General features: G+C 52.2%; 1 protein-coding gene across 10 annotated transcripts; it reads right to left on the minus strand.

Annotated features, from left to right (window-relative positions):
- Positions 1-715: 715 nt before the first annotated feature.
- On the minus strand, positions 716-27,609 carry Baiap2l2 (BAR/IMD domain containing adaptor protein 2 like 2). 10 transcript variants are annotated; one of them, XM_063264259.1, is made up of 14 exons: positions 26,845-27,609; positions 26,025-26,100; positions 25,520-25,606; positions 24,899-24,960; positions 12,888-12,959; positions 12,438-12,554; positions 11,709-11,855; positions 4,285-4,437; positions 3,874-4,012; positions 3,545-3,758; positions 2,116-2,238; positions 1,664-1,847; positions 1,308-1,351; positions 716-1,157 (listed from the first exon to the last, which is right to left on the minus strand). In XM_063264259.1, exons 1-14 carry the CDS (start codon positions 26,893-26,895, stop codon positions 1,082-1,084), a joined length of 1,545 nt encoding a protein of 514 aa, XP_063120329.1. In that variant the 5' UTR covers positions 26,896-27,609; the 3' UTR covers positions 716-1,081. The 10 variants fall into 10 exon arrangements, 8 of the variants coding, with proteins under 8 accessions (XP_063120329.1, XP_063120330.1, XP_038935823.1 ...); NM_001271220.1 differs by having other exon boundaries at positions 719-1,157; positions 1,664-1,868; positions 26,845-27,045; XM_063264260.1 differs by lacking the exons at positions 24,899-24,960; positions 25,520-25,606; positions 26,025-26,100; positions 26,845-27,609 and adding an exon at positions 15,324-16,120 and having other exon boundaries at positions 1,664-1,868.
- Between the last annotated feature and the right edge of the window lie 48 nt (positions 27,610-27,657).

The raw sequence follows: 27,657 nt of genomic DNA on the forward strand, positions 1-27,657 counted from the left end.
ACATTATCTTCCAAACTCCTACAGAAAATCCCACAGAGCTCTTAACATCCAATGGCTCTTCTAGCCCAAAGTTCCACAGTCCTCCCCGAAACACCGTCAGGTTGTCACAGGAATACCCCACTATGCTGGTACCAATTTGCCTTAGTCAGGGTTTCTATTCCTACACAAACATCATGACCAAGAAGCAAGTTGAGGAGAAAAAGCTTTATTCAGCTCACACTTCCACATTGCTGTTCATCATCAAAGGAAGTCAGGACTGGAACTCAAACAGGTCAGGAAGCTGATGCAGAGGCCATGGAGGGATGTTTTTTTTTTTTTTTTTTTTTTTTTGTTGTTTGTTTTTTTTTTCTCGGAGCTGGGGACCGAACCCAGGGCCTTGCGCTTGCTAGGCAAGTGCTCTACCGCTGAGCTAAATCCCCAGCCCCTGAGGGATGTTTCTTACTGGCTTGCTTCCCCTGGCTTGCTCAGCTTGCTCTCTTATAGAACCCAAGACACCAGCCCAGAGATGGTACCACCCACCATGGGCTGGGCCCTCCTGGATTGATCACTAATTGACAAAATGCCTTACAGCTGGGTTTCATGGCGGCATTCCCACAACTGAGGCTCCTTTCTCTGTGATAACTCCAGCTTGTGTCAAGTGGACACACACAACCATCCAGTACACCAGGGGATCCCCACCTCCAAGACTTTGTCCCCAAATCAGACACCTCCACTCTCACTGTGCCTACTTCCTTTATTCTTATCGTTTACAAAAGTTAAGCAGGGGTGCAGCTGGGACAGAGGTGGGAGAAGGGGTGCTTCCTATCGGGGCACAGGCAGAAAGAAGATGGAAGGCAAGATGCTGGGTCCCTGGAAGAGTCTTTGGGTCCCAGAAACAACCAGCTGCTTTGTGCCTCCACCCACTTCTGCCTGCTCCATGTTGCAAGCCCAAGCCTCAGAGAGATCCTGGGCTGGGGCAGAGGGGTAAGAATGGTCCCCTGGGTTGGCGCCTGGCATCTCAGATCCACTGCTGCTGCTGTCGGCTGGAATAGCTCTGGGTGGGTGTGCTGGGCCACCTCAGGCCCCAGTGGAGAGCTTCGCCTCAGCGGATGAGGGGTGCTGAGCGGTCGTTGGTGACAGTGGGACGCAGCTTCACGGTGGCAAAGGGATTGGTACCCCTGTGGGGGATAGGCTGGGGTGAGGGGGCTGATCCCCACTGGCTCAGGGCCTAGGGAGAGTGGCCAGGCAGCTGGCCAGGCGGCTGCTTCTTGCCGCCCTACTGCTTTGAGTCACCTGCTCCCGTCTGGCCTCCTGCCCACTGGACTCACCGTGGAAAGAGCTCTGGGGGGTTCTGTTCCCAGGACATAAGTTTCTGCACGAAGGGAGGGCAGGTTCAGGGGCGAAGGGAAGATGGGTCCCACCACTCACCCCAGGAGAGCACAGAACTGGGAGGTAGAGGCCCTGCAGGCCCAGATTTGAGAACACTGTGCAGCCAAAAGTCTGGTGCCATAGTTGAGAGAGCTCTAGGCTTTGCCCAGTGCCATGGCCTGAGGCTTACCACCCCGTGGTCCCAGCCCACTCCTTCACCACCACTTCCCTCCCATCCCCCTGAGAGGAGTGGTCAAGGTCTCCCTTGCTGGGCTACTCCATAGGTCTGGCCAGGCCGAGGACAGGTGGGGCTGACCTTGACGTCGGTGGCTGCCCCCATGCTGCCCACACTGCTGCGCCTGTTGGGCAAGGGCGGGGGTGCGGGGCTGGGGGCACGGCTTGGGACACGGCTCGGGGTCCGGGATCGGGACTGACTATCCCAGTAGTCTGATGATGCTGCGGGATTGCCTGGCCGGTCCAAGAGGTCATCAAGGCTGTGGCTGCCCCGGAGGGGGTAGGACCTGAGTCAGAGAAAGCAGGCAGGCCTGGTGCCCCCCTCCCACTTGCTGGGCCTGAGGCTGGGGAGCAGGGACCGTGAAGGGGCCCTGACAGGAGGCACAGTGAGCTATACAGACGCCATCATTCAGAGATGGGAGACCTGGGCCATAGTCCTCCCGAGACCCATTAGATTATCTCATAGATAGTCCTCCTGGAGGGGAGAGGCGGGGATGCCCATGGGGCCCCACCCCACCCCACCAACTAAGGTACCTGGAAGGCAGTTCATTCATTGGGCTCATGGGGGCCATGGAGTTCATGGGGGCCACAGGGTTCATGGGATTCATTGGCATCTCCTCCAAAGGTTTCACATAGGCCTCAGGGAACCAGCCACTCCTGTAGGACAGACACCAAAGGCCCCCTGAGCCACAGTGGCTTTCCTAGTAGTCTGGGCCTAACAGAACCTGTGGCACTTAGTGTCATGTCCCACTAGGGACTGAGGCACCTGGGAGAGGAGGAGTTGGAGTCTAAGACAGCAGGCTGTCCAGGGTCATCCAGTGACGCCCTCAGCCATGGGCCTCTGGCTATTTGTCTGACTCAGTGCTCAGCACCAGTTTGGAGCGGGTCTGGGCTAGTGGGGTTGCACAGTTGATGAGGGACCCCAGCCACCAGTCTTGATACTCCTTACTCTTTCAGAAAGCTCATGGACAGCAGATGTTGGGAGAATACTCTCCAATGAGTACTCCTCATCCAAAAGTGACTGACATGCAAGCCAGGCCCAGTGAGGAGACACTCGCCCTAACCTCCACCCTGCTGGTGGGTAGGACAGTAACCAAGTAGGTTTTGTGCCAGGCTCAGCATGGCACCAGTTGCAATGAGTCTTGACTTTTACCCTTAACTGGAAGCTATGTTTCCTCTCTTAGGCCCCACCTCTGCTCACCCACCCATAACTCACCTGGATGGCTACCCACGGATCTCCTCCAGTATATCCACTGGGGCACTGGTCACCCATCAGTCTACCACCTATCTAGTCAATGCTCCCTTAGTACTACAGATAGTCACACCCGCATCCTATGCTGTCCCTACCACCCGCTTTCTCTGTCTTCTACTCGACTTCCACCCGGACCCCACACGACCCCCGCCTCAGCCCTCCACCACCTGTCTGTTTATCGTTCACCACTCCCAGACTCCTGTAGGAGTGTTCCCAGTGGTCACCTCTTGGCCCTTCAGGGTTCATGTATTGGCCTCTATTGAAGTAGAGTTGCAGACTGAGCCACACCCTGTCCCCTCCTGCAGAAACCAGAGCCCCGCATACTCTTTAGTGGGCCACCAGTCCCACACTGTACTCCAGGTTGTGTGTAGACTCCGAGGTGTCTGCTTCTCCCGCCTTCACATTAGGTGTAGAAAAGCCCGAGTGAGTTCTTCAGGGCTGTGAGCTATTCAATGTCTGCAGGGAGGGTCTTTCCCTCCATCTCTATCCCAGCTCCGGCACAGGAGGGCGCAGAGGGGCGCACAGAAGGCATGAAGGCAGGGGTTTTGCTGAGCCCCTCACTTCTGAGAGCCCGCCGCCCATCCATCCTGTCTGCCCTCCTATGTGACTCATCTCAGCTCTAGGAGCGGCTGAGTAAACTGAGGCGGGCAGAAGATGGAGAAGGGAAGGCCTGGAACCTCAGTGGAGCGCAGACCCTGGGGCTCCACTCACGCGGACGAGCCCTCCAGCTTGCCGTAGAGCCAGCCGTTCTGAGCCTCGGGCACCAGCACTTCAACTACGTCTCCAGCCGAGAAGCGCAGCAGCGTGTGGTTGGCACCCTCCGAGTGGGAGACCAGGGCGCGGACTCTCCTGGCGCCGCCGCCGCCCAGGCGCTCGCCGAAGGAATTAGACCGGGAGCGCTGGGTATTGCTAGCATAGAGCGAGGCTGCGGGGATGAGAGTAGAAGTTGCCAGCAGTTTATCCTCCAACCTTCCTGCTGAAGCCCAACCCACAGCCCCTTCCCAGCCCGCCCCTTGCACCCTTGGGTGCTAGGTACCCACAGGCCGACGGCGTCCGGGGCAGCGATCGGCGGTCTGGCTCCAATTGGGACGCGGACCTCGCCTCGGAGGGCTCGGGGCCGTAGGAGCCGGAGCCGTGCCGGCTGCGGGGGGAGCCGTACTCTCCCAGGGGTCTCGGGGGCTGCGAGGGGAAAGGGCAGGGGGTGGGGCGGGAGGGGCGGAGCCTCGCTAGCCCCGCCCCCAACCCCAGTCCCAGGCGTCGGCGTAAGGGTTGGGGACACGGTGGGGCCACCACAAGGGCGCAGAGGCGACCCCCCGGCGCCAGGACGCGAGGGGCGCGGCGTAGAGCGGGAGCGCAGGGGGCGGCGGGCTCCAGGCGCAGGGCGGCGGCGCCCAGGGCCCAGAGAAGGGCGGCGGGGGCGCGAAGGGCGGCGGGGGCGGCCAGGGCCTCACCATGTCCAGCCGGGTGGGCGTCAGGCGGCCCGAGGGGTAGGGCGGCCCCAGCGCGGGGCCCAGCAACCCCGGGGAGTGGGCACGCGACGGACTGCGGCTGGCCTCTGACTGCTCCTTCCATAGCAGCACGCGGTTCTGCAGCATCCCTCGGGCCTGGAGGGAGACACTGAGTCAAGTGTGGCTCGCAGACCCCGGGGCCCTGCATGTGTGACATCTTGGGGATTCCTTAAGACACCCCACCCCTTATTCCAGAGCCCGCCTTTCAGGTGAAAAAGGCCCGCACCCCAGGCCTTGCAGAGGCAGCTGGGGCAGCCCAGATCTGTTGCGGTGAACCACACCCACTGAGTTTTGCCCACCCTTCCCTGGCCCATTCCTAACTATGAAAATCATGGGCCTGTCAGGCTCTGGGCTTTAGAGGGGGCCATGGCCCTTCAACATGCACGCATCTCTCTGGGTCCTAAACTGAGCAAGCTGCATGTTTTATCTATAAAAAGGGGCGAAGTGGGAAGTTTGAGCAAAGCAAAGTGTCTAAGCCGCATGTGGGTCTCCGGACCAAGTGGTTAGTTAGATGAGCCTGACGACTGTCGAGCTCTGGCTTCAAGAAGACTGCCCCGTTAATAAAGCAGAGAGATCAATCAATGAAGACATCTGCCTTTATTTCCTTGACGTCTCTTTTTTTTTTTTTTTTTTTTTTTCCGGAGCTGGGGACCGAACCCAGGGCCTTGCGCTCCCTAGGCAAGCGCTCTACCGCTGAGCTAAATCCCCAACCCCTCTTTGGCGTCTCTTAAGTGGTCCCATCACTACCTCAGTCTTACAGAAGATGCTGAGGGTCAGAGAGATCGGTGACAGTCTCACAGCAGCAGAGGTGCCTCCTAGGGTCACCTTTCAAGGATTTCTCCTTGGCAGCTGGAGCTGCTGCTGCTGGCGAATTCTGAGCAGTCTCCCACTGCAGTGATCACAGACCCTGGGTTGTGGGAGCAGCTGGTCCAGCAGGCCTGGGTGGACTCCATGTTTCCCTGCAGCCCGTAATTAGCGGAGGCTCTCAGAGAGGAGCTTCAGGTGTGGCTGGCACATCAGGCCTTGCCTGATGTTTTAGAGAGACCTTTGCTCAACTTGAGAGCCCTTGGCCAGGACTAAAACACCAAAGCTGGTCTGGAAGAACTTACTTTTCTAAGCCCTGCCCAGCCCTGTTAAACAGCACCCAGGGAGAGACAGAATGGAACTGGAGTTCCAAAACCAGAGAAGACGCCATGCAAGAATCTAAGAATATACACAGCTCCCCCTGAAAAGGGACCCCAACTCCTTGGCAGGCTTTTAAGGTTTTTTAATAACAAAGAGGATGAGGCTGAAAGGAAAAAGGAGACCATGGAAAGAATCGGAAAATGCCATACCAGCTTTCAATTCCTGGTAGAAACTCTCAACAAAATCCAGTCTAAGCCGCCACCCACTGTCCCCAGGAAGCAGGGTCAGCCCCCTGGTCCTCGCTTTTGATGCAATCAAATTGGCCATTGGGCTGGGGCCACTGGAAGATGGATTCTAGGTTGGATCATAACTGATGCCCTCCCCACAACTTCTGTCAAGATTCTTCTTCCAATGTCTTGGTCAAATGGAGGGGCCTGAGTTCTTGGCCTCCAACCAAATCTGATCTCAGCTTGTCTAAATTCAGGAGAATGGTATAGCGGCTGGTAGAAAGATCCCTTTCATATTGAACACAGAGGCCGCTGTCTCCTTACTCACTAAGTGGCATGGGCTAGCCCAAACCACTAACCTAACAATAGCAGGAGCCTCAGGCATTCCCCATAATCCACCATGTACCCCTTACTTCGTCTGCCAGCTTGACAACACACCCCTTACCCACTCCTACCCTGATGTCTCAACACCCACTCTCACTGTTAGGCCAGGGTCTCTCATCTAAGCTTAAGGCTTCCATATTCCTCTCTCCCCTGAGAATGTTCACCATTTTCCTCCTTAGCCTGCACTCAGGTAACATCCCCACCCAAAACCAGACCTCTACCCAAAGCCATTTTGCCTTCCGTCAATCCTCTCTCTAGTCTGGGACACCTGAAATCCCTCAATAACTAACTATCACGGTCCTGTCTTTCTAACCTAGAGAGACCCTCTGCCTTTGTCGTCCAGGACCAATATCCTGTCACCCCCACCACTCGCTGTGGTTGTAAGCCTACCCTTACGTGACTACTGCAAGCAGCTCCTTTAACCTCCACTAACTAAAGCCCAATGGCACTTAGCACGAGGTCCAGGACCTGGAAACTCAACTAGGCCATTGTTCACTCTGTCTCCATGGTCACTAACCCGCACACACTCTCTCTTCCACCCTCTCCTCTGCTGCTTTCTTTTCTATATACCCTACACCCGGAACCCCACTCTGCATTTCCAGCAACTCTTTATGAAGCCACTCTTGCCCCTCCCAATCCTTCTCTTCTTCCAAAAACTTAAGCATGTTTGCCCAGATACCTCTGTGAGCACCTCCAGACCTACAGGGTCCCTCTGTCTCTTTTAGTGCTAACAAGGACAAGGCCTTGCACTATTCTGCCAAAGCGTGGGGGACATATAACTTCAATAGCCAATTGCTCCAATTAGACATGGCTACCAGACACTCTGTCTCCAGGCACTTGTCACAGCGGCACTGCTTGTCCCCAAGGCAAACAAAAACCTCACTTCTCAGCCCCTTCACATCCTCATCAGCCACCGTCCCTTCCCGATGCTGCCCTCATCCAGCTTCTCCATGCCTACCTGTTAGATCCCGACCATGTATCTGAGCCATGCCCACCCCTCAACCCCACCACACTGCTCCCCAGGAGCCCCTCCATGTCCTCAGATAGCCCTCACTCTTTTTTTTTTTTTTTTTGGTTCTTTTTTTCGGAGCTGGGGACCGAACCCAGGGCCTTGCGCTTCCTAGGCAAGCGCTCTACCACTGAGCTAAATCCCCAACCCCCTAGATAGCCCTCACTCTTGCTCTGAGACGCTCTACCTCTCTTCTAACCCTTTGCTCACAGGGCCCCGACTGATACGACTAAATGTCCTCATGAAGAGCCCTGCAAAAATGTCATTTTGCTCCTGGACTCGTGCCTTGTGGCTGCCTCCAGACAGGACATGTCCCTCACGAAACGTAGCAGTGGTCGTGCAGGCATTTACTGCATTGATTTTGCTAGTCTAGGGACATAGGCAGGGGCACACAGGCACAAAGAGTCAATTCATTTCCTGGATGGGGGGCAAAAGACTGACATTGATTTGTGAGTTAACCATTACAAAAAACAAAACAAAACAAACAAAACACAATACCTCTATAACAATTTCAGATTGGGATAAATGTCCCCTCCATACTTAGAGTTGTCTCTAAAGGCCAAAACCATTTCTGCTTCTGTGAGCACAAACAAGTTAGACCCTGAGCGCCCCAGCCTGCCAACTCACTCCCGGGATGGGGACCCCACAATCACAGTCACTGCTTCTTTAACCCCAACATCCATCTCATAAAAAATGATCCAGGTCAGCCATGCCTCACTGTCCATGGCTGACCCAGAGCTGGGGAAGGGTTTCTGAACCTGTCTGAGAGCCAGCCAAATGACACATACCAGGCAGTCATACCCACCCTAATGCAAACCAACCTCCCAATAGATGACTCCCGCCTAGCTTATATCAGTGAGGTTGTGCACAACCAGAAGCAAATTGTACCCAATTGGTTCCTATGGTAAGGGCATCAAACAGGACTTGTTTTGCCTGTCGGGATGGCACTGAACAGTTGCTACCCTGAAGGGCGATGTGCCACTGTCTTCCTCAAACTAGGCTTGGATGTTCTCCCAGGGGATAACGTTTATCAATATCTTATCTATAAGAGCAGGAGAAAGACAAGCCTCAGGCTACTCCTGTACTCCTAGAGGGCCATCAATGATGGGCTCCAACAGATACGACAGGGCCAACCCTATCGGATGAAGGAAGACCTGAGCCTGGTACAACAAAGCATCATCACCCAACAAAATCAACTAGATTCCCTGGCTCCAGCGGTCCTCCAAAACCACAGAGGACGATGCTTAAGGACTGCGGAAAGGAGGCGTCTGTGCCTTCCTAGCAGAAGGATGCTGTTTTCGTGTGAACCAATAGAGAGAACGCTCAACAACGATCAGAAAGAGTCAAACACAGAGAAAGACTAGACCATACTTTCAGAAGGACACCTGACTGCTTGGGGACCATGGATTACCACCCTGCAAGCCAATCACTGTGCCTGTGCTAACTTTACTCCTGGGTCCCTGCCCTTACAGCTGTCTCACCAAGCTCCTCCAACAGACACTGCAAGCTTTCACCACTCGGAGGGTCACAGGATTCTTCATGGGGGAAAACTATCAACCCTATCCCATATGAAAGGGACATTAACAACATAGTCCTGAGACCTTTGACCCTCCCCTCCCCACCAGCTGGAAGAAGCACTCCCCCATAGAAAATCAGTGTGGGGGTTGGGGATTTAGCTCAGCGGTAGAGCGCTTGCCTAGCGAGCGCAAGGCCCTGGGTTCGGTCCCCAGCTCCGGAAAAAGAGAAAGAAAAAAAAAAAGAATAGAAAATCAGTGTGACCCCTTCCCATTCTCTTTAGCCTTCCAGAGTTGGAACCTGTTGAATAATATCCTTGGGTCAGGAGGAAGTGAGTCTGTCTGCCTCTCTGCCTCACTTTTCTGACACTCCAAGAGTCAGATCTGGGTGTCCCACATCCCAGGTGGGACAGAGGACAGGCTTTCTGCTGTCTGTGCACGGAGGATGTTGGTTTGATTCACACATAGCTCCCTCCTGAGCAGCACGTGGTTGGAGGTTGGAGGTCAGCTGTTCCAGACACAGGCAGAAAGCGACTTCCTCCCAAAGGCGAAATGCAGTGGCCACCAAGCAGGGAAACGACACCTTGTTTTTAGCATTTGGGGAAATGCAAACTGACACACAGATGCCACCTCCTGCCACAGAGGATGGCTGTGGTGGTTTGAATATGCATGGCCCATGGGAGGTGGCACTATCTGGAGACGTGGCCTTGTTAGAGGAAGTGTGTCACTGTGTAGGTGAGCTTGAGGGCTCCTAGTGCTCAAACTCTGCCCAGAACAGAAGAGACCCTCTTCCTGCCTTTGGATCAAGATGTAGAACCCTAGGTTCCTGCAGCACCATGTTGGCCTGGATGCTGCCCTGCTTCCTGCCATGATGACAATGGACTGAGCCTCTGAAACTGTAAGCCAGCCTCAATTAAATGTTGTCCTTTATAAGAGTTGCTGTGGTCATGGTGTCTGCTCACACCAATAAAACCCTAAGACAATGGCTAAAAGCAAAAATGGCTGTAATAAGGGGCAGGGGAGGGTATAGAGAGCACAAACTGTCAATTGACAGGTGAAAAGGTGTAGCACTTAGGACAAGAATCTGGAAGTTTCTCAAATGGTTAAATGTGACATTATCATAGGGCCAGGCAGTCCCATAGCTGAATACCCACGGGAAATGAAAACCTGCCACACACTGGCTCTATTAAGGATGTTTCAAACGGCCTTCTCCCCACAGCGTCCAGCGGGGATTGGACATCCAGACAATATGAGCCAATTCTGCAGGGAAAGGAAAGCCAGTAACAAAGGCCCCATATCCAATGACTCCTTTGATATCAAAGCCCAAAATGGGCAACTCTCCTGAGACAGGACATGATCAGGGATCATGCAGAGCGAGGACCAGCTGGGGAGTGGCAGCAGGGGACTGGGCTGGGTGCTACAAATGATTGTGGTGACGGTGTGTACTGTACATCTAACTAAAAACTGCCAGTCATCTGTGGGGAGCAGGGAGGAAGGCTATAGCATCCCTTGAGAGAATATAAGAAGTGATGTATCCTTGACAGTGGAAATGACAGAGAGGGCAGCACGAGGACCATACGGTGACTCAACCCGGCTGACAAGAATGACGGGTGAGGGAGGGAAGGACAAGCACGGTGCACAGTCAGTTCAGGTCAACTGGAAGGTACATCCCAGACCAGTGGTTCTCAACCTTCCTAATGATGTAACCCATTAATACGGTTCCTTATGATGTGGTGATCCCCAGACATAAAGTTATTTTTGCTGTTACTTCATAACTGTAATTTTGCTACTGCTAGGAATCACAATGTACATAAATATCTACATTTTCCAATTGTCTTAGGCGACCCCTGTGAAAAGATCAGTCAACCTCAAAGGGGTCATGACCCACAGGTTGAGAACCCCCACCCTAGATGTAGCAGGCATCAGCTTGAACGGGGGCAGTGGAATTCCGATTTAAGAGTTACTGGTATCCATCTCGGTAGTCTCTGTCTGCATGAATGAAGACAGCCCTGCCTGGGCTCAGTCCCTAGCACCGCATGACCCTATGTATAGTGGAGCATGCCTGTCACCCCAACACTTGGAGATAGAGGTAGGAGGGTCAGAGGTCAAAGCTCAACTCTAACTACTCAGTGAGTTAGAAGCCAATGTGGGCTGGATGAGACCCTGCCAGAAGGAAAAAAGAGGAGGAAGGCCAGAAAGAAGGAAAAGGAAAGGAGAAAAGAAAGAAGGAAGAGGTAACAACAACAACAACAACAATATAATCACAGATTGTCAAACCGGTCCAAAGCCAGAACCGAGTCCATATGTTGTTAACAGAAATTCATACATAAAGAGAAACAAGAACAGTGTTAAAATCACAGCACGATTAAAAGCATAAACCCAGACTAAGAACTATCAAGCAGAAAAAAGATGATATTTATGGAAAAGGTCCAATAGTCCGAAGCCCCAATGCACAAAACAACATGATAAGTAAATACAGAAATCAAACGTATTAGAAATCCAACAGAATTGAGAAAATCGAACTGTTCTGCGGACGGCGCAAAGCTTCAAAGAGTTCGCTTAGACAACAAAATTAATGTCTAATTATTGAACAAACCTATCACTGAATATAAAGAGGGTGGGCAAATGCATTCCAGACTTTTTTAAATGGGGGACAGCAAAATGACCCTTTTAAAGGAGATTGAGGCAAAGGCCTAAGGATCTGAGTTGGATTCCTGGAAGCCAATAAAAGTTGAAAGGGAGGGGTTGGAGATTTAGCTCAGTGGTAGAGCGCTTGCCTAGCAAGCGCAAGGCCCTGGATTCGGTCCCCAGCTCCAAAAAAAAAAAGAAAAGAAAAAAGAAAAAAAGAAAAAAAAGTTGAAAGGGAGAACCAATTTCACAGAGTTTTCCTCTGACCTAATTAAACAAAGGACTTGTATTTGAATGCATAAATATGTGTATGATGCCAAGCAAATCATGAATTAAGAATACATGCAAATGAACACAGAAACAGTGTTGCGAGATTCATTTCCACTCCATAAAGAAAGCAAAGGGGTAGAAAGGAGCATCCCGCTTCCGCCGTACAACTGACTCGGGAGGGCGTGGCTTGCTCTCCCCAGCCCCACTCACCCGGCCCAAGAACTGCAGGAAGGTGTTGGACAGCAGCAGGTGCTTCTCAGCCAGGAAGCGGTAGCGCCGCTTCTCTTCCAGTTCCGCTGCGCGCTTGCTTTCGGACACGAAGGCCTGCATCTGTGCGTGCAGCCGGTTCACACTCTCCTGGGGGCAGGAGGAGAAGATTCTGGCTGGGGGCCTGAGCCCTTCGGACTCAGATGTCCCTTCTCCAGCCCTCCCCTGAACGCGCGGTTTGCATTCACCCTGTGACCCACTGGCCTGGGTACCATGGCAGTCTGGTACCCTGCACAGGGGCTTGCAGAGGTTGCCATAGAGAGGAAGGACGGTTTATGGAAACAGGAATGGGAGGATGAGTGATGCTCTCCTTGAAGCGGGATTCGGGAGGGGGAGACTGGAGCGCATTAAAAAGCTCTAAAGGAAGCGGAGGTTGAATCTTCGGTTTGGATCCCAGAGACAGAGGCCGGGATGGAAGCTGGGAGTGACCTTGGCAGGAACTGAATGCTTCTTTCTAGGCACGCTGCGGGTGGAACCTTTTTTGCTACCTGTTCAAGCTCAGCGGGGCCAATGGTCCCATCTTCTCAGTAAGGCTGAGGAAGGGAAGCCTGCTGAGGGTGGCCATTGGTGACCAGCTGTGCTCCTCACAACTGTGCTTATTTTGGGTGGAGCAGCTCGCAAGGGTCCTAGGTTTCCCCAGAGACCTGTCCCCAGCCCCTCACACTTTCATACCTTCATCTCCCGTGCGTTCTTGTCTCTCTTGCGTTCCATGCGCCATAGCTCAGACATGCACTTCTCCAGGTTGGCCGCTCGGTGGCGATACTCAATCTCGTAGTGCTGACAGCTATCCTGGGGTAGGGCAGAGACACACAGGGGAGCCCCACATTAAAAAAGTCAGGGCTCGGGCTTGGGGACTTAGCTCAGTGGTAGAGCGCTTGCCTAGCAAGCGCAAGGCCCTGGGTTCGGTCCCCAGCTCCGAAAAAAAAGAAAAGAAAAAAAAAAAAAAAAGAACAGTCGGGGCTACAGAGAAACCTTGTCTCAGAAATGGACAGGGAAAAACTAAGCAGCCCGGATGGTACTATGTATAACCCGGAGCAGGTAGATGCTTGGCTGTGTGGCCCTCTGTTGCAAGGGGTGTGTGTGTCCTGCCTGGGAGGGGCTGGGGTAGAGGGACAGACTTACTTTGATGAACTGCATGTCCAGCTTGGTGTTCTTCTCCATGTGCTGAAGCAGGTCTCCATGGAATGTCTGTACCTGAGTGGAGCACAGGATGGGTGACCAGGGTGCCCTTTGACCCAGACCCCAACAGTTTTCTTGTTATCACAGTGTTGCCCATCTCAAAAAGAAAAAAAAAAAGAATCCAAATTATATATACACACATATATATAATATATATACATATTTATATATGAGTTGCTTTCCTTCTGCTTCCAATTTGCTTTGTGACTTTGAGCTAGTTGCTATGCCACTCTGGGCCTCAGCTTCCCTAGGGCTGCTCCGTCTGAAGAGTTCTGATGCTGTGGGCTGGGTAAGGTCCTGGCACGTCCCTATACCTTCTATCAGCTTCCCTGAGGCTTCATGATGCCGGGGAGGAGTCTGTGGGAACCAGATTACCCCCGTCCCTCTGCCACGCTCACTCTGACAGCTCTGCATGACTTTCCTGTATCCTTCCTTCCCCTGTGTGAGGCTTCCTGCTGGACCTTTTCCCTGGGGCTAAGATACCACATGGAAAAGGGATGCTGGGAACGTCCCCACATGCAGAGAGTTAGCATATTGGAACAAGCTAAAGGTTCTTTATGGTTGCTCCCAACAACTTGTCGTGGCTGGTCTACCGGGGGCCTTGAGGTTCCCTTTTGTACCAGTTTAGCCCTTGAACCACACCTACCCCCTCCAGCCTGTGCCTGGGGAATGCTTATAAGAACAAGAAATAGAACTGTGGATCATTCTAGAACCTCAGGCGAGTGTTCCTGCGGGCGGGACTACTGGTCAGGTGGAGAGCGCCTTACACCTAACATCTTTATCCACCCTGCTCTCCTCCTGACCCTGACTCACACCAAAGAGACACTCTAGGGTTTCTGGACAGACACATCTGTGTTCCTACACACCCCTATCCTCAGCACAACCAGCCCAATAGAAACCTCAGGGCTTAGGGAAGGTATGGGGTTGGGCAGACCCTGAAACCAAGGCCACTCTGTGACGACAGCATCAGTAAAGACAGTGAATGGTAGAAATGTAGAAATAGCTTTGAACCCTGTGGAAAGTCACGGAATATTTTAAATGTACCAAACTAACAAACTGGCCATGCTTAGGACACTTTAACTGGGAGAGCTTGCCTGTGGAGACCGTGACACAGGAAGCCATAGAGCTTCACAAGTGGGCATGAGTGGGAACAGAGCAGCTTGCCCTGACAGTCTGGCTGCAGAAGTCCCTTAGCATGTCCCTCAAGTACAGCCTGTGAGGCCCTCAGTGCAGCGGCAAAGCTGAGTCTATTTTCTTCACTGCTTATGTGGGCTTTGCCTGTGTTCTCACGTCTTAGAATCTGTGGAGGGCAGTGTAGCTCTCTGTTTTCTGTCCTGCATGAACCGAGGCACAAATGCCATGGACGAGGACAATAGATCTGGAGATCAACCCCTCCCAAAGGCGCAGAAGACATGGGCTAACTCATCAGATGGGGGTCAAGTGCCACAGGGTGCAGGAAAGTCTCCCTCAGGCTGAAGTGGTCCTTCAAAGAGACTGAGCTGAAGCAAAGGTGCTCGATACAGAACTACCTGTCATCAGCAGGTGGCTTGGGACACACCACACACACACACACACACACACACACACACACACACATACACAGAGAGAGAGAGAGACAGAGACAGACACAGAGACACAGAGAGAGAGAGACAGAGACAGAGACAGAGAGAGACACAGAGAGAGACACAGAGACACACACAGAGAGAGAGACAGAAACAGAGACAGAGACAGAGAGAGACACAGAGAGAGAGACAGAGACAGACACAGAGACAGACACAGAGAGAGACACAGAGACACAGAGAGAGACAGAGAGACAGAGACAGAGAGAGACACAGAGAGAGAGAGACAGACAGACAGACAGAGAGAGACAGAGAAAGAGACAGAGACAGACAGAGAGAGACACAGAGAGATACAGACACACACACACACACACACACACACACACACACACAGAATCACCATTTCCCCTTCCAGGGCAGGCTGAGGGATTCCTTCTCAGGGCACACTCATGGCATAAGAGAACCCTGTAAAGTCCTCAGAGAAAGGCACAGGAAACTGAGGCCAGCTGCCCAGCAACGAAGCCCTGTGAGGACCAGCAGTTCATGGAGACTCTTGTCATCGAAGTCAGGAGCTGCCCTGCCTTTCTTCACAGTGCTGGGCGTCAAACCCAGAGCCTGGCACGTGCTAAGCTGGCTCTACCCCTGAGGTGCATCCTCAGCTTGATAAGGCGCCTTTTTTTTTTTTTTTTTATTCTTTTTTTCGGAGCTGGGGACCGAACCCAGGGCCTTGCGCTTGCTAGGCAAGTGCTCTACCACTGAGCTAAATCCCCAACCCCATGGCGCCTTTTGAAAGCTGCCTCCCTCAATGGAACAAGCCTACCTCATGCCCTTCTGTGTCCCGGCTCAGCCACCACCCCAACAGCATGCTTTCTCAATCCTCCAATGACAGTGACCCCGCAACACATTCCGTGTCAGTCTGGGGACTCATCATTCCACACAACTGACACTCGCTTTCCCTCAGATGCCTCCCCTCAGCTCTGCTTAGTCTTCTTCCTCTTCCTGGTAAAGTGGCCTCCTGACTCCGGAAGTGTAGGCTGTGGGGCTCTGCTTCTGCTGCACCTCGGGAAGTGACTTTTGAAAATTCCCAGACACACAGCTCAGACCGCATCTCAGCAGGACTGACTTTCTAGCCCTCATAGTCCATGCTAACAAGCACCTCCACTGCCAGCACCCCTGTTGGTCAAGGTCAGCAGTTCTTAACCTGTGGGTTGTGACCCCTTCAGGGTCGCCCATTAAATATTCTATATATCAGATATTTACATTATGATTCATAGCAGCGGGAAAACGACAGTTATGAAATGGCAACTAAGTGATTTTATGGTTGCGGGGGTCACCACAACATGAGGAACTGCATTGAAGGGTCGCAGCAATGGGAAGGACGAGAACCGCTGGTCTAGTTGGTCAGCTGGACATCGACCTCAACTGCTCCCTCTCACATCTGCCCTCACCTTTCAGAGAATCCCGACGGCTCTCTCTTCAGTCTGTTCTCTCCCAAGCACCAGCCACCGCCCAGTCACCCCTTCCCCGACCACATCACCCCTCCCCAAGGGATTGCAACTGTCCCCTGCTGTCTTCTGCTTCTGTCCTTCTCTGTACTAAAGATCTTAGTATGACAGTCACACGCATCCTATTGGAATATAAACCAAGCAATAAACCACTGAGGTTGATTTTCGAGACGGGGTCTTGCTATGTTTCCCAGGCTATCATTGAACTCAAAATTCTCCTGCCTTAGCTTCTGGGGTGTTATGATTACAGGTATGCACCACTTCGCCCTGCTGATCAAGGAACAGTTGGAAAATGGAGTTGGTAATGCAGTTTACAATGACTTCAAATGCATCAAATAGGGCTGTGGGGATGGCTCAGTGGGTGAAGCTCTTGCTGTGCAAGTCTGAGGACCTGAGTTCGAATCCTTAGAACCCATGTAAAGCAGTATGGAGTAGCACAGGGAATCCCAGCGGTCCTTGGCTAGAGGGAAGGGAGAGACGGGAGAATTCCTGGAAGCTCACAGACCAGTTAGCCTGGTGTAGAACAACAAAAAAGACACATCTCAAATAAGGTAGAAGGCAAGGACCGAGACCTGAGGTTGTCCTCTGACTTCCACAACTACGCACAAAGATGCACACATCCATATACCATGCCCACAACCCACGAAGACTTCAGATCATCTGATAAGCAGGAACTCACCTATCCTAGGATGTGTAACACAGCTAGGCTGAAAAATAATACAACATTACTTAGAAAACTAAAGGAGGGCTCGAGCCTAGGGGTGATCTGAAGATACATGGTTAAGGTGACCCCCAAAGCTATCCCTGTTAAATTCCAGTAGGCTTTCCTGAAGAAACTGACAAGCTGACTCCATGATTTCTAAATAAATGGGAAAGGTCTTGGCAAGCAAATGATTTCAACAAAGAGAAACCAAGTTCTTAGCCCACCTGCTCTTGGTGCTCATGTCAGCTACATGGTTGGGTCGATTTGGAACAGTCCTACAGACAGAACGTCAGCAAGGAACAGAGCAAGGGACAGACATGGCCCCCATGTACCACTATAGACCAGAGCAAGAGCCCAAACCATGTGCCACTGGTCAGTTTCCAGCCAAGATGGCTGAAGGAAACTTTTCCAATGGTGTTGGGATATCTGCTTATCCATGGTGTGTGTGCATGTGGTATGTGTGTGTGTATGTGTGTGCGTGTAGTGTGTGTGTGTATGATGTGTGTGTGGTATGTGTGCATGTGGTATGTGTGGTGTGTGTGTATGTATGTGTGTGTGTATATGTGTGTGGTATGTGTGCATGTGGTATGTGTGTGTATGTGTACGTGTGCATGTAGTGTATGTGGTGTGTGTGTAGTGTGTGTGTATATATGTGTGTGTATGATGTGTGTATGTGGTATGTGTGTTTGCATGTGTGTGTGGTGTGTGGAGTGTGTGAGTATGTGTGGGGTGTGTGTGTATATGTGTGTGTGTATGTATGTGTGTGTGCATGTGTGTGTGTATATGTGTGTGGTATGTGTGCATGTGGTATGTGTGTGTATGTGTATGTGTGCATGTAGTGTATGTGGTGTGTGTGTAGTGTGTGTATATGTGTGTATGTGGTATGTGTGTTTGCATGTGTGTGTGGTATGTGGAGTGTGTGAGTGTGTGTGGGGTGTGTGTGTATATGTGTGTGTGTGTATGTATGTGTGTGTGCATGTGTGTGTGTGTGTGCATGTGTGCCTGTGTGGTTCTTAGCATGAATATAGTAGTTCCCATTCATCTGGAACTCGAGTTCTAGGGGATGAGACTCCCTCCTTTGGCCCGCACAGGCATTGCCCACAAGTACACATATAGGTAAGCAATCACACATACAAAATAAATGATTTTCTAAAGACTACTGTATGTATGTAAATCCTTGTGATCCAGCATCATACTACCTATCCTGACTGGTTTGGAACTCACTCTGTAGACCAGGCTGGCCTTGAACTCACCGAGATCTGAGTGCCTCTGCCTTCTGAGTGCTGGGAGTAAAGGTGTCCTACCATCTGACCCAGTGAATGGAGGGGCCAGGAGGATGGCTCAGTGGTAGAGGATTGGTTGCTCTCCCATAGTACCTGGGTTCATTTCCAAGTACCCACATAGGGGTTCACAGACATTTCTAACTCTGGTCTCAGGATACCTGACACCTTCCTCTGGCTTCCATGAAGACAAAACACCCATACACACTAAATAAAGGACAATGAACAGACACTCAGCTGTGACACCAATAAAGCACGATATTGGCCAGCGTGTCACTGTAGATAATCAGTAGTGGCTCAGTGGCATGCATACCTTGCAGGTGACCAACAGCTATTTAAGTGGACTTAAGACCTCTCAACAAGAGGAAAATCATGCCAGGTACCGAGATCTCGCCAACTATTCAGAGCCAGTGAAGCCATCTTGGAGGAGGATCTCCAGCCACCACTTTACTCAGCCAGGATAACCCCTAACTATACTCTAAACATTTGTCCTAATACCCACATGTAAGTGTGGCCCTCAGCCCTCGTCAAGGACACTCCTCTTCCACAGAGACCATCACAGAAAACCACACCCAATGCAGAGCTGTGCAGCCCAGTCCCAGCAGCTACTCTACAAAATAACTCCTACAGCTAAGGCCCAGAGAGCACTGTGGAAGAGGAGACAGAAAGAGGCTCAGAGCCGGGGTAGCTCAGTGGTAGAGCGCTTGCCTAGCAAGCGCAAGGCCCTGGGTTCAGTCCTCAGCTCCAGAAAAAAAAAAGAATAAGAACTGGGGCTGGAGAGATGGCTCAGTGGTTAAGAGCACCCGACTGCTCTTCCAGAGGTCCTGAGTTCAATTCCCAGCAACCACATGGTGGCTCACAACCATCTGTAATGGGATCCAATGCCCTCTTCTGGTGTGTCTGAAGACAGCGACAGTGTACTTATACACATAAAATAAATAATTCTTAAAAAAAAAAAAGGAAAAGGACAGACAGACAAGCTAAGGGTGGGAAGAAGTGGGTTGGGGATTTAGCTCAGTGGTAGAGCACTTGCCTAGCAAGCACAAGGCCCTGGGTTCGGTCCCCAGCTCCGGAAAAAAGAAAAGAAAAGAAAAGAAAAGAAAAGAAAAGAAAAGAAAAGAAAAGAAAAGAAAAGAGTGGGAAGAAGTACTCACTGTATCTAACACCTGGCAAAGGACTCCTACTTTGATTATACGAAGAACTCCTATTAGCCGGATATGTTGGTATTCTCCTGCAATCTTAGCACAGCCAGGGCTACATAGTGAGACCTTGTCTTTAAAAAACAAGTTCACAATAATGCTATACAGACGCTCCCAGAAGAGGACAGGCAGATGACCAGCGAGCCCATCCCAGTCACAGCCATCCAGGGCACCAAACAAAGCCACACACAGTGTGTAGCATTCCATACCCAGGAAGACAAAGCAAAATACAACCCTGCTGTGAGGTCGGCAGAGCAGAACGGTGCTGGCTCACCACGGTGGGAGTCAGAGCTTAAAACCCCAGACACTCCTTCCTTCAGTGTTCCCCACGAAACTAAGCATATGTCAGAACCCTGACCTGAAGATTTCACTCCCAGCTGCCCAGCAGAAGTGAGAGCGCAGGCCCACAAAGGATGTCCGCAAGTTCTCAGTGGTTTTCTTCCTGACAGCTCAGAGCTAACAGCTGTCAGCTGGAAGGAAACCGCCTAGCACTCCGGGGCTGGATAGACAGAATGTGGGTGCTCACACAGCAGAGTCTGTGACAGAATAAAGCACCTGTACACGTGACGCACGAAATTATATGGTAATATAAAGCAGCAAATGATCACGTAATAGTAGCATGGAACTGGGTGGCCTGGGGCTGTGTTGGTGGCCCTAGTCTGACTCTAGTTATTAAACAGTGTTTAAACAAAACAAGGGCTGGAGAGATGGCTCAGTGGTTAGAGCACTGACTGCTCTTCCAGAGGTCCTGAGTTCAATTCCCAGCAACCACATGGTGGCTCGCAACCATCTGTAATGGGATCTGATGCCCTCTTCTGGTGTGTCTGAGGACAGAAACAGTGTACTCACATATAATAAATAAATAAATCTTTAAAAACAAAACAACAGGGGTTGGGGATTTAGCTCAGTGGTAGAGCGCTTGCCTAGCAAGCACAAGGCCCTGGGTTCGGTCCCCAGCTCCGAAAAAAAAGAAAAAAACCCAAACAACAACAACAACAAAAAAACAACAAAGACCCAGTAAACATCCATTACCCAAGAGGAAGAGACTAAAGACAGCCTTTGAAGGTCTAACATACAGATAAGGAGATAAGGGGAGTCTCTGAAGAAACAATACAAAAAAAAAAAAAAAGGCAAAATAATTCCAAAAACATTACTCAAGGCAACTACTTAAAATTAAAAAATAAATTTGAAGGGCTAGAGAGGTTGCTCAGTGGTTAAGAACACTGACTGCTCTTCCAAAGAACCTGGGTTCAATTCCCAGCACCGCCATGGCAGCTCACGTCTGTCGCTAACCCCTGTCCCATGGGATCTGAGACCCTCATGCAGACATCCATGCACGCAAGACACCAATGCACATAATAAATAAAAATAAGCAAATTATTTAAAAAATAAACGTGAAGTTATTTGGGGCTGGAGAGATGGCACTCGCTCTCTACATGCTAGGACTTGACTTCAAATTCCTGTGTGTGTCTGCAATTGCTCGGGGGTTCGGGGAAGGGTGCAGGGGGCGGTGTAGAGAGAGGCAGGTTCCACGAGCATACAGTCTAGGCAGCCTGTCCAAAACAGCAAGCTTGTGGCTCAGAGACAGACCTGGTCCCAAGATAACAAGGCAGCAACAGAGGGAGCCACTGACATCACACTCTGGCCTTTTGTGACCATGATGGCCACGAATCACTATACACAAAACAAGAGACATCAGAGAAGACGAGGAAGAAGAAAGAGGATGGAGAGATGGCTCAGCAGATAAGAGTACTCACTACTCCTGCAAAGGAACGGAGTTCGGTTCCCAGCATCCACACGGAGGCTCAAAACTATCTAAAATTCCAGGTCCAAAGACGCCCTCTTCTGGGCTCCATGGGCAATGCACACACAGTATACAGACACACATGAAGGCAGAATGCTCATATGCATAAAATAAAGTAAGAAAAAAAATTAAAAGTACAGCGGAGGCTGGAGGGATGGCTCTGTGGTTGGGAGCAGTGGCTGCTCTTCCAGAGGACCTGGGTTCAGTTTCCAGCACCCACAAGGCAGCTCACTCGAACAAACATACAGGCAAAACACCAATGCTCATAAAATAAAACAAAGTTAGTTTAGAAAAAGAAAGAAAGAGTGCATGTCAGGTGTGGGTTAAGAGGGAACATGCCTGCCTCTTAACTATGAGGGCCTGAGCTCCGATTCCCTGCACACACATAAAATTGGGCACAGTGGCATGTCCTTGTAACCCTACAGGTGGGGGTTGGAGACAGGAGGATGCCTGGTGCTCACTACCGCCCAATCTAGCTGAACTGGTGAGCTCCAGCCTCAGTAAGAAACTGTTTTAAAGACTAAGGGGAAGACACGTGAGTTGGGCTTTGCTCCACTACACAGAGGCATTTGCGTGTACACGTGTGTGCCCTGAAACCTAAAAACATCAGAGCCCAAAGCAGTGTGGGGTTACGGGGAGACAGCACTGACTCCCACCTCTATAGCAGCGATGGAAGGAAGGGGTCAGGCCAGAGTGCCTGGACCCACTGCACAGCATGGGAGCCGACAAACTCCCAGGATTCAGTCTAAAGGGCACACACAGGAGCAGGAGGTCCAGCCCTCCCTGGCTAAAGATCTTCCACAGAGATAACCACTGCTCACAGAGATAACCACTGCTCAGGACTGAACTATCCACAGGAGGCCGCTGACCCTGACAGCCGAGGCGGTGGAGGAATGCTCGCTGATCTCGGTGAGTTTGCTAAGAGTTTGGTTCCTAGCATCCATGTGGGGTGACTCACAACCACCTCTCACTCCAGCTCCAAGGGATCTGATTAGGGCTGGAGAGGTGGCTCAGTCTTTATGAGCACACACTGCTCTTGCAGAGGACCTGAGTTGTGTTCCCAGTGCCCACATCAGACGGCTCTCTATGGCAACAGCAGAGGAACTGCCCGGAGCTGGGGTGGGGGAGGAGAGGCCGAGTTCTAGACTTGAGAGGCTTGGCTGGGCCATCCTGTTGTCACCCCCCTCATGAGACACTCAGTGCTAGCATGCTTAGTGAGAGCTGCTCTTTTTATTTTTAATTCTATTTGAAAAAGGTTTTTTTTTTCCTTTAATTTAAGCAAGAGTTTTCTTCACTCAAAAAGCTGCTAATAGTGCCACTCTCAGAAACCAATGACCACCTGTGGCCCTGTTACTGGGTCATCTTCTGCTGGTCTTGCTGCCTGCTGCCTGCTGCAGCCGGTGTCCCTATCCCAGGGGGACATCCCCAGTTCCCCAAGGCCTGCCTCAGCAGCCCTTTCCTGGGTATGGCTTGTGCTTGCAACCCCCAAACATCCCTGTCCTTTTATCTTTTGCTCCATGGCAAAGTTTCAATTTACTGTGGGGACACATGGTCGCTGGCCATTAGCTTGGTCTGGCCCCTCTGTGGGAAGGTGAGGTTTCTGTCGTTATCTCAGCCATTCCCAACAGCACCAGGCAGGAGTCTGTATGGACCAGAGAACCAAAGGAAGAGCCCGTGGTGCTGTTCTACTTGGTGTAGCTCTGGCTGGGGGCCCTGTCTAGTTGTCACAGCCAAGATGTTGGTGCCTGGAGAGGCAGCTCTCCTTACAGAGTGGGCCTGGGTGACATTTGTCCCTGCCCAGCCCAAGTGAACACAGGAGCACAGAGAGCCAAGTTCCATAACCAACAACCAAGTTCAAGAAGGTGCTAGGGGCTTGGTACTGTGCCACCAAGTATCTGTGAAGTCCTGGTGTCAGTAGTGTTTGTCATGTGTAGCACCATATATATTTCCATCGGAAAAGCCAGTCTCTGTGTCAGGGAGAGCACCCTAACTTCCAGCCCCTCTTAAGATGGAAAGCAGGAACTGTCCGTCAAAATTCCCATCTGAGTCTTCTGAGGTCCCTTCATCACCAGGCTATGCCCATCTCTTCACCCTGCCTGCCCTGGGGCTATGGTCTGCTTCTTCCTGCTGCTACACACTCTGGGAAGCTCTCCATCCATCCAGCCTTGTTCTCTTCCACATCTGAGGAAGCCCTGCCTAGAGCCTCTACCGGACCTGGAGCTACAGAGCAGAGAGGACACACCCCAGCCTTGCTGGTCCTGGATCAGAGAGGAGCAGGCACTGGCAAGTTAAAATTTCATTAGCCCAGCTCAGGAACCCAGAGCTCAGCCTTCCAGAAAATGGTTCCTTAAGAGAGTGTCTCATGTAGCCCAGGGTAGCCCCAAACTTGCAGCTGAGGATGACCTCAAATTTCTGGTCCTTCTGCCTCTGCTTCCTCAGTGCTAGGAGTCAGGTTTAGGCTGACAAGCCTATCTTATGCAGCACTGGGATCGAACCCAGGGTCTCCTGTGTGCTAGACAAGGCCTTTCTACCAACCTAGTTACATCCCCAGCCCTAGTAAACTGCTTCAACGTATTGATTCGCTCCACACATCCCCCCACCCCCGAGAGTTCTACCAAGGGAATATAGTTCTCTCCATTTTTTCTTTTCTTTTTTTTTTTTTTGGTTCTTTTTTTTTCGGAGCTGGGGACCGAACCCAGGGCCTTGCGCTTCCTAGGTAAGCGCTCTACCACTGAGCTAAATCCCCAGCCCCTCCATTTTTTCTTTTTAGATAGGTAAACTGAGGTCCAGAGTCCAAGGGTTGCAAAGCCAGTGAGTGGTAGAGCCAGGCTCCGAGCCTGAATAGCTTCCTGTCTTCAATCTCATGTGCTGGGAGCAAACAGAAGCATCTGCTGGTGACCAGAAGCTGAGGTGGGGGTGGGGGTGGAGGTGGAGGCTGAGGTGGGGGTTGGGGGTCAGGGACACCTGTGCCAGACTGTGGGAGGAAGGGCTGGGGAGCCCTGGGGCCATGAGAACAGCAGGATGGCAGCCCATGACCACACCTGCTAAGGGCCAGCTGCTCAGGGAGCAGGGCTGGGACCCGGGGTGTGGACAGGACCGCTGGGTGTGCCAACCTGAGGCCTTTGCTGAGGCACCTGCATTGGCTCCCAATGGCAATGAAGGTGTGGTTGCTCTTGTGCTTAGAGTGGCCTTCAGATCCCAGGGGCTGCAACTAGGGAGGTGGGAGGAGTTGGGGTGGGGAGGGGCAGTGCCCTGGGCCTGCTGTAATGGACCTTGGTCCCCTTAGCTTCCCCACTCATTGTAGAATGGTGGGCAATGATGCCTGAACCCTGAGCCTCGGCTCTTGGACAAAATGGGACAGAAAAGGTGGCAGCAGCTAGGCCTGTTGAGGCCTCATCAGGTCAACCTGTTTCCATGTTACCAAGGCCAGTGAAGCCCAAGAGGTTCCCCTCGATGTGGGTCTGAGAGTGTGAGCTGGTGTCTCTTCTCTCTCTCTCTCTCTCTCTCTCTCTCTCTCTCTCTCTCTCTCTCTCTCATATGCATGATGCATGTGTAGGTACACATGTGTGTGTACATGTGTGTGTTTACATATGTGAAAGCTACAGGGCGACAGCTGGTCTTTGTTCAAGACAGGGTCTCTCACTGACTTGCAGCTCACTGATTCACAGGACTATCTGGCCCGCAAGCCTAGGACCCTCCCCTCTCTGTGGCCCCAGAGCTGAGGTTGTGGGCATGTGCCACCATGCCTGGATTTCTGCATCAGTGCTGGGGATCTGACCACAGGCCCCTGTGCTTACAGAGCAAGCACTTTACCTCCTGATCTGATCTCCCAGCCCCTGGGCCTTCTTTCTTGAACTGCGGCCCATCTGCTTGAGTGATTCTGGCCCCGGGGCCTGATACTCACCACCACTTCCAGGTCTGAGTTCAAGTGCCGCTGAGTGTCTGACATCTGAACCAAGATCTCCCCTGGAAGCAAGAGGGGTTCCCTTTAGTATGGAGAGCCTGCTCCACCTGCTTTCCTCTGGGCAGAAGCCAGCCAGCTTGGGACATTCCCAGCTAGATCGGAGACCAAAGTCCAAGGATTTCCCATATGGTTCTCTGACTTGGTGACTCTGGTCTACAGGAAGGGGTAGGGAAGAGCTGGTGTACAAGCAGCAGAGATGGGGCTCCTAGCACTGGCCACAGGCTGAGTTAGAGGCTTTAGGGAGGAGGTATAGACAGTAGGAAGTCGTAGTAAACCCTACAGTGGGCCATACAGGCCCTAGGTCTGAGGAGACAATAAGAACACAGGAAGCTGGTGGGGGTGGCCCATGCCTTTAATCCCAGCACTCAGGAGGCAGAGTCAGGCAGATCTCTGAGTGTGGGGCCAGCCTGGTCTACCAAGTGAGGTCCAGGATAGCCAGGGCTACACAGAGAAACCCTGTCTGGAAAAACAGAATAACAAAAATAAAACAGTAATACCCAAGAGAAGGGCCTAGATCTGGGACAGGAGTGGGAGGCTTTGGGGGGGGGGCAGTCACCTCACCCAGAATCTGTGATGTGGAGCTCTGGAGGGCCTGCTCCCCAATCTTCTGGATGGCGCTGAAATACACCTCAGCTGCCTCAGACAGAGCTGCAGGAGAGGTCAAAGGTCAGGCCTAGTACTCAATCTGGGTTACCCTGATTGTGCAGAAGAGACACCGAGGTGATGGAACGGGGAGAGGAACCCTTGGGTGATGTCCAATACTGCCAGAGAATAAAGGGACACCTGCCCGGTCTGCTGATGAGGAAGACCTTCCATGTGTCTCCTGTGGGAGAGCTGCGAGTCGTTGTGCCCATGAAGGAGTGTGAAGATCTGATGTTGTAAAGCTAGTGGCAGGATACACAGCGAGGGGCGGGCGTGTGGACAGCATCTCCAGCTCTAGGCGTGCGTGGGGCAAGGGCGGGGTGTGGGACCCGGGGCTGAGGGTGAGCCCAGCAGTTAGTAAGGAATGCTGGGCTATGGCTACAGCCCCCGTGAGGGCAGGGCTTGAGTACCGGGGTAGACTCACCATGAAAGGCCCGGAGGTAGTTGTTACCCAGGTACACCAGATTCTCCAGGGCGGGATTAAACTGCTCCATGATGCTCTGGACCCGAGGACAAGGGGTGCCGACCATGGTGGTGGAAGAAGAACAGATGGACAGAAGCTCCTGGCCCTGTGAGGACCCCCTAACCCTTGGGGTTACCAGAATCCTGCCTCCTTCCTACAGAGGCCTGAGAGATATCTTCAGGGAGCCAATCCTAAGTCAGGTGTCCCTCACAGCCAGCTTATGTCGCACACCTGCCTCAGAGAGGTTTGGTCCCTTCTGACATGGTGCACCTCGGAGTTCTCTTGGCCTCACTGGTTGAACCATGCCCACCTATCTGCTGCCACCCCACTGGGCACAGCTCAGCTGTCCTGTGTCCAGGCCTCACCAGAATAGATACCTGTTGACGTCACCCCACATCTCAAAAAGACTCCCAGGGGTCCACCATGTGGCTGGGTTACCACCCTGGGCTGTGGTCAGCTGGTAGGGGACACTCTGGGCAGTGGAAGTAACCCCCACACCTCGAACTGGGCCTTGACTCCAATCCCGGCTGCACCTCTTCTTCCCTTGGTGACCTTGAGCAAACTGTTTAACCTCTGTGGGCTCAGTTTCTCATCTATCCAACAGGCTGGCTACTTCCTACCTCATGGGTGTGGGGGTGTAAAGCATGCATCGGGAAGGAAGGCTCTTGGATCTAATTCCCGAGGATCCCCAACCCCACACCTACACTTTAGCTCAGCCTGGGCTCTCCCTCTGTCCCGAAGCCAGCCTAGGAGAACTGCCGGCTGTGGTCCATGAGCTCACCTTGTAGATGGCCATGGTGGACCTATAGAACTGGTCCATTTCGGGGGCCATGGAAGTGGTGCTGGCACTGAGGAGACAGGTGGCTATAACCTGGCTGGGAGTACTCAGGCCCGGTGCTCTGGACAGGCGGCAGGCAGCGAGGAGGCTGGAGCGTAGGCCCCTGCAGATGGAGTGCAGTCTGGGAGGAGGTGGCTGCTTAATTATTCACCAGCCAGGGGGGAATGACAATGTGATCTGGGGCGTAACCAGACCCTGTGGGGAAGGCATCCTGTGACGCAGGCAGGCTCCTGTGACCTGCCCCTCAATTATTTACCCTCTGGGCGCAGACTGGTGGGCATGTGTGGATGAGCCAGTTTCCCAGGATACCTCCTACCCAAGGCTCCATGCCTGGGAGCCCCTGTCCTGTTATTTGTCCTATATGGGTCCTGTCCACCCTACAGGTCTGGAACACACACCCTCTTGCCAGAGCAAGCCGACACACCCTGGAGGGAAACCATATGGAAAACACCTCTGCTCTGACAGGCCTCATCTCTGCTTGGGACCCAACGCCTCGAGGGGGTCCCTGCCACCTAGCCCCTGCCTCCCCTGTCCTGGGGATGGAACCCAGGACCTCATACTCTCCGGGCAAGTACTTGACCACTGAGTTGTTGCTCCAAATGGCAGCAAGGATGACGTGAACACAAGTCCCACAGACTTGGGCATCACTGCCCAGCTCTAGGGGCCCCATAGGTCTCCCTGGGCAGATGAGCCAGGCACTATCTCTGCTTCTCTATTGTCCTGTTACATCAGGGTCAGAGAGAGGTTGCCCTGGTC

Source organism: Rattus norvegicus, chromosome 7, assembly GCF_036323735.1.
Source record: "Rattus norvegicus strain BN/NHsdMcwi chromosome 7, GRCr8, whole genome shotgun sequence".
Taxonomy (NCBI): domain Eukaryota; kingdom Metazoa; phylum Chordata; class Mammalia; order Rodentia; family Muridae; genus Rattus; species Rattus norvegicus.

Excerpts from the sequence above, each read along its gene's own strand:
- Baiap2l2 (XM_039079894.2), bottom strand. The coding sequence starts at position 19,397 with ATGGAATGCTACACACTGTGTGTGGCTTTGTTTGGTGCCCTGGATGGC. Across the intron at positions 12,555-12,887 it reads TGGACATGCAGTTCATCAAA|GATAGCTGTCAGCACTACGA; the intron begins GTAAGTCTGTCC and ends GCCCTACCCCAG. Across the intron at positions 1,869-2,115 it reads ATGAATGAACTGCCTTCCAG|GTCCTACCCCCTCCGGGGCA; the intron begins GTACCTTAGTTG and ends TCTCTGACTCAG.